Genomic DNA, 10,448 nt, shown 5'->3' with positions numbered 1-10,448 from the left:
CTCAGAAGGCTCATACAAAACCAAGAATTCCACTGTAATGTACCTTATACGTGACAAATAAAACTCTATCTTCTTTATATCTCAGTAATCCCAATTGTCTTGTTAAATTGAGATGGTTTGAGCTCTTACTTTGATGCATTAGAATTAAGGAGGAGGATTATCAATCTAAAGCTGAAGGATAAAAAGATAGCGACGCTGGAAACCAAGGGGGATGAATTGGAACAATATTCCAGATTAACGACATCATCATAAACGGTCTGGTGACTAAGCCGCGGACCTACGCCAGAAGAGCCGTAGCTGGGGATGGTGGTGAACCCACGGACCAAGATATTGAAACGATTGAGCAAGTGATCATGTGAGATTGGGCTTTCTGCTCATCCACTCCCAGTCTGTGGAATGCTCTCCCTGACCACCTGAGAGCACCACAGACTGTGGATGCTTTTAACCGGTTAACCTGCGCCCCCAAAAGTGGCCATTTCAGTTTTAGTTTTTGAGGACTGCATACTTTTTTTGCAAACCAAAACACGGACCCATAGCCTGAAGCCTTATGTAGTACATGTCCAAATTTCATAAAGATCCATTCAGAAATGAGTGATTAGGAGTGATTTTTGTAAACTGTGTACAAAGGAAAAACTCAGTTTTCTCATAGACTTCAATTCATTCGGCTGTTTTTCTCGTCCTGTTTTTGCTCGTTAGTTTTTCACCTACATCCCCAGATGGGGTATCATTGGAAAGCTCCTAGTGGTCAACAGTGTTATACTGTGGTTGTACTGGGCAGCTCCTAGTGGTAAACAGTGTCAGACTGTGGTTGTACTGGGCAGCTCCTAGTGGTCAACAGTGTCAGACTGATTGTGGTTGTACTGGGCAGCTCTTAGTGGTCAACAGTGTCAGACTGGTTGTACTGGGCAGCTCCTAGTGGTCAACAATGTCAGACTGTGGCTGTACTGGGCAGCTCCTAGTGGTCAACAGTGTCAGACTGTGGTTGTACTGGGCAGCTCCTAGTGGTCAACAGTGTCAGACTGTGGTTGTACTGGGCAGCTCCTAGTGGTCAACAGTGTCAGACTGTGGTTGTACTGGGCAGCTCCTAGTGGTCAACAGTGTCAGACTGGTTGTACTGGGCAGCTCCTAGTGGTCAACAATGTCAGACTGTGGTTGTACTGGGCAGCTCCTAGTGGTCAACAGTGTCAGACTGTGGTTGTACTGGGCAGCTCCTAGTGGTCAACAGTGTCAGACTGGTTGTACTGGGCAGCTCCTAGTGGTCAACAATGTCAGACTGTGGTTGTACTGGGCAGCTCCTAGTGGTCAACAATGTCAGACTGTGGTTGTACTGGGCAGCTCCTAGTGGTCAACAGTGTCAGACTGTGGTTGTACTGGGCAGCTCCTAGTGGTCAACAGTGTCAGACTGATTGTGGTTGTACTGGGCAGCTCCTAGTGGTCAACAGTGTCAGACTGGTTGTACTGGGCAGCTCCTAGTGATCAACAATGTCAGACTGTGGCTGTACTGGGCAGCTCCTAGTGGTCAACAGTGTCAGACTGTGGTTGTACTGGGCAGCTCCTAGTGGTCAACAGTGTCAGACTGGTTGTACTGGGCAGCTCCTAGTGGTCAACAATGTCAGACTGTGGTTGTACTGGGCAGCTCCTAGTGGTCAACAATGTCAGACTGTGGTTGTACTGGGCAGCCCCTAGTGGTCAACAGTGTCAGACTGTGGTTGTACTGGGCAGCTCCTAGTGGTCAACAGTGTCAGACTGATTGTGGTTGTACTGGGCAGCTCCTAGTGGTCAACAGTGTCAGACTGTGGTTGTACTGGGCAGCTCCTAGTGGTCAACAATGTCAGACTGTGGTTGTACTGGGCAGCTCCTAGTGATCAACAATGTCAGACTGTGGTTGTACTGGGCAGCTCCTAGTGGTCAACAGTGTCAGACTGTGGTCGTACTGGGCAGTTCCTAGTGGTCAACAGTGTCAGACTGGTTGTACTGGGCAGCTCCTAGTGGTCAACAGTGTCAGACTGGTTGTACTGGGCAGCAGGGTGTTGCTGATAAACATGTAACTGTGTTAGTAAAATAATCACTCCAAATGCCTCGATCAACAGATTCTTTTAATAAATAATAATAATAATAATATCATCATGAAAAACAATAAAACAGACAAAGTTCCAACCCAAAAATATAAACGGATTATTTCTCCAGATTGATATGAACATGACATATTTTTTGTATCTTTTACACACAGGTATAATTGGGATCAATTAAACCAATGAAATATCCAGCAGCACAATTTTACAAAGCTCGACGACGGAATGTGATTGGTTGGTTTCTCAAAAATACTGACGAGTCCAGACTAAGCCGATCGGGGGGGGGGGGGGGGGGGGGGGCGCGGAGGGAGCGGGGGAGGGGCGTGTCGCGATCTAGTCCATGAAGCCCCCGTATCTCTTCTGCAGCTCCCCGCCGTCCTCCCAGGCGCGCTTCAGCCCCCCCCCGCCGCCCAGAGGAGCGCCGCCCTTGCCGTCCTCCACCAGCCACTCGGGCCGCCCCACGCGCCTCATGAAGCCCCCGTAGCGCTTCTTCAGGCCGCGGCCCAGCGCCGCCTCCAGCAGCAGGTCATCGTCCTGCGCCGCCGACGCTCCGCCCCCCGCCCTCCGCATGAAGCCCCCGTATCGCTTGGCCGCCTCGCCGCCCCCCCGCTGCTCCCCGCCGCCGCCGCCGGCGACCCGGTTCTCCGCCTCGGCGTTGAGGATCTTGAGGATCTCCAGGCGCACCTTCTCCTCCTCCTCCTGCTGCGTCCCGGAGTCCTCCAGCGACAGCGGCGCGGGGGAGCGGCGGGACATGAAGCCCCCGTAGCGCTTCATGAAGCCGCCGTACTTCTTGGCCAGCTGGTGCTGCTGCTCCGGCGAGGCCGCCGCCTCCTCCTCCTCCTCCTCCTCGCCGGCCTCCTGCTGCTGCTGCTGCTCGGGCTCGGGGGCGTCCGGGGGGGGGGCCTGGCTCTCCTCCAGCAGCGCGTCACGGCAGAGACGCAGCGTCCGGCTGTCCAGCCCGCCCTGACACTCCAGGGAGCACGTCTGGAGAACAACACGGGGTTACTGTCAGTGTCATCTTCATCATCATCATCATCATCATCATCATCATCATCATCATCATCATCATCATCATCATCATCATCATCCTCATTATTATCATTATCCTCCTTATGATCATCATCATCATCATCATCATCATCATCATCATCATCATCATCCTCATTATTATCATCGTCATCATCATCCTCATCATCATCATCATCATCATCATCATCCTCATCATCATCCTCATTATTATCATTATCCTCCTTATGATCATCATCATCATCATCATCATCATCATCATCATCATCATCATCCTCATTATTATCATCATCCTCCTTATGATCATCATCATCATCATCATCATCATCATCACCATCATCCTCATTATTATCATCGTCATCATCATCATCATCATCATCATCCTCATCATCATCCTCATTATTATCATCGTCATCATCATCATCCTCATTATTATCATCGTCATCATCATCATCCTCATTATTATCATCGTCATCATCATCATCCTTATTATTATCATCATCATCATCATCATCATCATCATCATCATCATCATCATCATCATCAGCTTCAGTCTCACATGTTTTGAATATCACAATAACAACAAAACAAAACGTAAACCCATGGCTTGACTGTAACTTGTGTTTGTACCTGTGATGTGTAACTGATGGTTACTGACCACTGACAGACACAAGGTTCAGAACCTGACCACTCACAGACTAACAGTTAGACCCAGGACGCGTGATTACCAAACCAAGCCGCATTTCTCTGAGACGCTCTCTGATTGGCCGACGACAGTTTCTACACTGGTTAAGCTTAGGCACTCTTCGAAATTGGTTAAGGTTAGAGTTTGTCTTAGAGCATGGCAATAGAACGCCAGGTAGTTTGTAGGCTGTTTGACGTGGAGATGGGCAAAGACACAGCTCGTCACGGATTGGGCAAACGCGTCAGTGGCCAATCAGAGAGCGTCAGTCAGTGCCAATCAGAGAGCATCTGTAGTAAATTCCCAAACATAGACTCATGATTAACTAATGTGTGGAAATATTTAGGCCTCAAAACAATAAGTCATAGATTGTCTGTGTGTGGTTACATAAACTGATTGTGCAAATGCCCTCCTGGGGTGACAATGGCATAGTGGCAGCTGGGGTAAGACTCCTTCCCTTTAGGGGGTAAAGATCAAAACAAAAGACAAAAGGTTACATAGACATGTTATCTAGCTGGAGTATCCTGTCACACACACAGACACTCACATACACATCCACACACACACACACACAGACACTCACATACTCACACACACACATACACATCCACACACACACACAGTGAAACAACTGTTACATCAAAGAAGTGTTATCAGCTGCTTACGGCTTGGGGACACAGACAGACACACAGAGATCCACACACACACACTTTTTCGAATACACATCCACACACACACACTCACACACACAGAGACACACACAGAGACACACACAGAGACACACACAGAGACACACACAGAGACACACACAGAGACACACAGACACTCACATACCCACACATAGTCACACACACATTCACACACAGACACACACACACACACACACACAGGAGATCTCCAAACTAACTATTTCCTAGTAATGTTAATAAGTAAGTTAAAATATAATTAGTGTTTGGTCATACTAAAATGTCTACAATTAGTTAATGTGTCTGTGCTATTTTCAATAAATGTTCAATATGAAAATGTATTCTATTAAGCTAACAGAAAGATTAGATTTGTTAGATATATGTTCTGAAGTCAAACAGACTTAGTAATAAAGAAATATATCTGTGTTTAGGTAATCAATATAAACTTTGATTCATCAAAGTATTAACAAGTCAGGTAATGTTTAAGTAATTTTATAGGGAAAATATTCTCTGTTAGTAATGTGAGAGTTTGGCCTATAAGCCAAACCCCTATTTTCAAATGCCAGCTTAAGCAGTCCTGTGATTGGAGGAACTAATGTGATGATGTCATCAACTCGGAGACACTGGCCTGGGCTATAAGATGGGTGTGGGAGGTGGGAAGAGGGACCGAAGAAACAACAGAAGAACACTCTGGAACCAACCAACACCACAAGGACAAGACCTCTCTCACCATCTCCACCATCTCACCCAAGGAGGCCAAGGCAGAACGAGAACAAAAGGACTTTTGGAGGGAAAACAGACTGCTTTGTTTTGTCAGCCAGGACAACACAAAGACCAGCAACAATTTATCTTTATATTGAAAACAGACTGCTTTGTTTTGTCAGCCAGGACAACAAAGACCAGCAACAATTTATCTTTATACTGTGATATTAGTCTGGTTGTTATCATCTTACGGCATAGTGTTTGTGATCAACAACCATAGCATCTTCTTATTGTAATTTGTATACACTCTCAGACTTTGATTAAACAACTGTTAAACTATCTTTCCTCCTTAATTCCTGCTGCCTTTCTGCCTGCTCAGTCAGTTTGAAGAGAAGTGATTCCCAGCTTTAAAGTATTGAGACACAACGCCGAGAGTACTAACCAACAGGTTCTGAAGCAGAGCAGAACCAAAACAGCCTGGGAATCCACTTCACGTCTCCGCAAAATACGGCTACAAAAAAAAACGCGTGTTGTGTTCTGGGAGTGTTGTGTTCAGGGAGTGTTGTGTTCTGGGAGTGTTGTGTTTTGGGAGTGTTGTGTTCAGGAAGTGTTGTGTCTGCAGTGTTGTGTTCAGGAAGTGTTGTGTTCAGGAAGTGTTGTGTTCTGCAGAGTTGTGTTCTCTAACTCAATAGAACATCTGTGGTGGGACGTTTTACCTACACCTCATCTGTCTACTAGGTTCTTAAGTACTCACCCTAGCTAAGCTCATAAGGAGATAAGCTGTCATATTAGTATTAGTGGATGTACACTGGGGTGCGTCTGGTGGTTAGTAGATAGCGAAGTCTACATTCAGACAGAGAGACAGAGAAATTGAGCAAGTGACGAGAGAGATGTACTGTAGCGCAAGTGTGTCAAAGAGAGAGGGGTGGAGAGAGAGACAGAGAGAGAGACAGAGACAGAGAGAGAGAGCAAGATAGATAGTAACAGAGGCCAGAGAGAAAGAGAGAATGGAGAGAGAGAGACATATGGGGGGAGAGAGACAGAGGGGAGAGAGAGAGTGAGGGGAGAGAGAGACAGAAATGAGAGACAAACAGAAATATATGAGAGAGAGAAAGAGAGAGAGAGAGAGAGAGAGAGAGAGAGAGAGAGAGAGAGAGAGAGAGAGAGAGAGAGAGAGAGAGAGAGAGAGGGGGGGGGAGAGAGAGTGGGATTGAGAGAGAGTGGGAGAGAGAAAGAGAGGGAGATGAGAGAGAGAGACAGAGACCAAGAGAGGGAGAGAAGTAGAGCGGGAGAGAGAGAAGGAGAGGGGGACAGAGGCCAGAGAGAAAGAGAGAGAAATGGAGAGACATAAATGAGAGAGACAAACAGAAATATATATATATATATATATATATATAGAGAGAGAGAGAGAGAGAGAGAGAGAGAGAGAGAGAGAGAGAGAGAGAGAGAGAGAGAGAGAGAGAGAGAGAGAGAGAGAGAGAGAGATACCTTTCCATTACCTGGCCCACAATCTGCCAAGTTTACGGTCTATAGATCCAATAAGAGAAAAAATTAGAGAGAGAAAAAACAGGCAGATGAAAGAAAATCAAGAGAGAAAGAAAATAAATCAAAAGTAAGAGAACTGGAGATAAACAGATAGCAGAAACTGAAGGCAAGAAGATAGAGAGCGATAGAGAGATAGGAGAGAGAGAGAGAGAGAGAGAGATAGATTGCATCGCAGCAGTCGGTCGTAAATGTTGTAAATGTCATTTACATCTCTATTCTATAGGGAGGTGTAGTGGTTATGTCATTGCCATTTTTTGTGTTCCACTCTCTGTCCAACGCAATGTATTTCCCCATTGTCCATTTCTAAATTGTCTCGTTTAAAACAAATAAAGCATTAACATTTGCATGGTGTACCTTTCTGTGCGTATTCATCCAAAATCTATAGCTCAACATGAAAATATTCGCAATTAACCATAAAAAGAAATCACGGAATTGTATTTCAACCAAAGATGCTTAAACAATAATGTTAGTGATAGAAGGGAACTCATTTTGTGCAAAATGGAAAGCTTTTCAATTTCCATGCGGCAGAATTGTTACAATAGCCGATAATCCATTTTCCCAATGATAAATCCCTATATACAGGTGGACCTCGCGGGCGTTCCAAAGCGACATCAGACTACACCTCCCTATTACTTCTCCTCTAGAAGTACCCCCCCCCCCCACCCCTCCGCACCCAGAAAGCATCTGCTCAAGCCCAGCACTGCTACCACACTAGCATGGAGTCATCAGCATAGTTAATTAGTTAATGGCCCTTGGCATAAACTCAGCCCCACATTGAAACTCTGCTGCTTCTCCATTTGAATTGGCCACTTTTAAAGTGACGGAACAGTCCGAGGTGTGAGAATTCAACTTTCTTTTCTCTAGACCTTCTCTACATGCTGGTCTGTGTGGAGACCTTCTCTAGACCTTCTCTATACATGCTGTTCTGTATGAGACCTTCTCTAGACCTTCTCTAGACCTTCTCTATACATGCTGTTCTTTTTATTTATTTTTTATTTATCTTTTTCCCCCTCCTTTTTCCTCAGATTTTCTCCCATCCCAATGTTAGTCGTTATGCCAATTCCCAATCCCCTTCCTGGTCGCTGCGCACTTACCCCCCACAGTCGGTCTGGGAGAGTGGAGGCTATCACGTGCTTCCTCCGACACACGTCCAGCCAATCACCGCTTCTTTTCACCTGGCAGCGCGGACTCTCACTGAGAGCATGTAACGTGTGGAAGGATCACACTACCCCCCTTAGATCCTATCCGCGCTGAGCAGGCGCCCCGACCGAACTGTAGGAGTCGCTGTTTACAACGACCCGGACCCACCCGCCAGCTTTCCCACCCTCTAATACTGCCAATTGTATTAGTGTGAACGGCCAGCCAAGCTGGTGACAACGCCGGAGCTGTGAGCTGGATTCGAACAGCGTCTCCGGTGTTGGTGACAAGCGCAATCTCCGCTACGCCACCTGACCGCCTTCTATACATGCTGTTCTATATGAGACCTTCTCTAGATTCTCTAGACCTTCTCTACATGCTGATCTGTGTGGAGACATTCTCTAGACCTTCTCTACAGTATGCTGGTCTGTGTGGAGACCTTGTCTAGACCTTCTCTACATGCTGGTCCTTGTCTAGACATGGTCTCATGCAGTCTCTGCCCGTCTCTGCTCCCATCAGCCTCACAGGGCGCCTCTCATTCAAGTCCTTCTCAATCTCCAGTAACTCCACTCCACTAAAGGAAGTCTATATGACTGCAGGGGGAGGTTAATAAAACTCTCCGAACCTCATAATAACACTCATTGGATTCAAGCTATTTGAAGCTATCAGAAGTCCATGTTCTTTGAGATGGAGGGTAGGTTCCTGCTGCTCTCAGCGCTGTGGGATTAATGAGCAGGATAATTGAATTGAGGAGATATTGACGCTCGCAGGAGCCGTGTCATTACATTATTACATCCACAGGGGCGTGGGCGCCCTCTGGTGGCCGCGGGCCGCAGTGACATGTAAACACGGAGGCGGCGACAATGTGGTGGCTCTACATGTGTGTGGGCGGGCCTGCGGGGGGGGGGGGGGGGGGCGTGCGAGTGAGGTGATCATGCATTAGAGAGAGAGAGAGAGAGGCGGGAGGAGGGAAAGAGAGAGATTGAGAGAGAGACAGAGAGAGGGAGAGAGCGAAGGAGAGAGGGAGAGAGCGAAGGAGAGAGGGGGAGATAGAGAGAGAAAGAGATAGAGAAGGAGCGAGTGAGAGAGAGAGGGGGAGATAGAGGAGAGAGAGAAGGAGAGAGGAGAGAAAGAGAGATTGCATGTTTTTATATGCCTATAGCCCTACAAAGAAATCTATCTCAAAACCACATTTTATTTGTTCAAAAACATTTAATAACGGGGCGCATTATGGCTTCTAAGAGAGACTGCGCGTTGCAAAATACAGTATATTAAGCTGTTTTTGCCTTTTACTCTGAAGTCTATGAGCCGCTGTTATTTTTCATCTCAACCAAAAGTTGTGGTGGCGGTATGAGAGGAGGGAGAGGAGAGGAGAGGAGAGGAGAGGAGAGGAGAGGAGAGGAGAGGAGAGGAGAGGAGAGGAGAGGAGAGGGGAGGAGAGGGGAGGGGAGGAGAGGAGAGGAGAGGAGAGGAGAGGAGAGGAGAGGAGAGGAGAGGAGAGGAGAGGAGAGGAGAGGAGAGGAGAGGAGAGGAGAGGAGAGGAGAGGAGATGAGAGGAGAGGAGGGGATAGGAGAGGAGAGGGGAGGAGAGGGGATGAGAGGAGAGGAGAGGAGAGGAGAGGAGAGGAGAGGAGAGGAGAGGAGAGGAGAGGAGAGGAGAGGACAGGAGAGGAGAGGAGAGGAGTGGAGTGAGATGAGAGGAGATGAGAGGAGAGGAGATGAGAGGAGAAGAGAGGAGATGAGATGAGATGAGATGAGATGAGAGGAGAGGAGAGGAGGAGAGAGGAGAATAGAGGAGATGAGAGGAGATGAGTGTCGAGGAGATGAGAGGAAAGGAGGGGGGAGGATAGAGGAGAGGAGAAGATAGGAGAAGAGAGGAGATGAGATGAGATGAGATGAGAGGAGATGAGTGGCGAGGAGATGATAGGAAAGGAGAGGGGAGAAGAGAGGGCAGAAGAGGAGAGGAGAGAAGAGGACAGGGGATGAGAGGGGAGGAGATAAGAGAAGAAGAGAGGAGAGAGGAGGAGATGAGAGGAGAGGAGATGAGGAGAGGATGAAAGCGACACAGCCGAATGATTGATAAAAAGGGAATCAGATTTATAACATGAAACACAGATGAAGGAGATGAGTGTCGAGGAGATGAGAGGAAAGGAGGGGGGAGGATAGAGGAGAGGAGAAGATAGGAGAAGAGAGGAGATGAGATGAGATGAGATGAGAGGAGATGAGTGGCGAGGAGATGATAGGAAAGGAGAGGGGAGAAGAGAGGCAGAAGAGGAGAGGAGAGGAGAGGAGAGAAGAGGACAGGGGATGAGAGGGGAGGAGATAAGAGAAGAAGAGAGAGAGAGGAGGAGATGAGAGGAGAGGAGATGAGAGGAGAGGATGAAAAGCGACACAGCCGAATGATTGATAAAAAGGGAATCAGATTTATAACATGAAACACAGATGAAAAATATGATCCCAGTAGTAGATACTCTTCTCTACGATCAAGTGGAGGAAATGTAAAATAATTCAAGATTGAATTAATCAATTGTCCAATTATGAATGAATTGGGCTAAACGTAATGTCATTATACGGCACAAAAGAACTCGCCGGACTCGA

General features: G+C 47.1%; 1 protein-coding gene across 1 annotated transcript in view; it reads right to left on the bottom strand.

Annotated features, from left to right (window-relative positions):
* Positions 1-2,085: 2,085 nt before the first annotated feature.
* The window catches only part of LOC311239109 (proenkephalin-A-like), a gene marked incomplete at its 5' end in the record, with an annotated part of 9,165 nt that continues 802 nt past the window's right edge, over positions 2,086-10,448 (bottom strand). Inside the window, 1 exon segment of the mRNA XM_084327356.1 lies at positions 2,086-3,056. Within this exon segment, the coding sequence (XP_084183482.1) occupies positions 2,406-3,056 (651 nt within the window). The 3' untranslated portion in view covers positions 2,086-2,405.

Source organism: Notolepis coatsorum (genome assembly GCF_963971535.1).
Source record: "Notolepis coatsorum genome assembly, chromosome: 13".
NCBI classification, from domain to species: domain Eukaryota; kingdom Metazoa; phylum Chordata; class Actinopteri; order Aulopiformes; family Paralepididae; genus Notolepis; species Notolepis coatsorum.
This window is presented reverse-complemented; position numbering and strand designations above follow the sequence as displayed.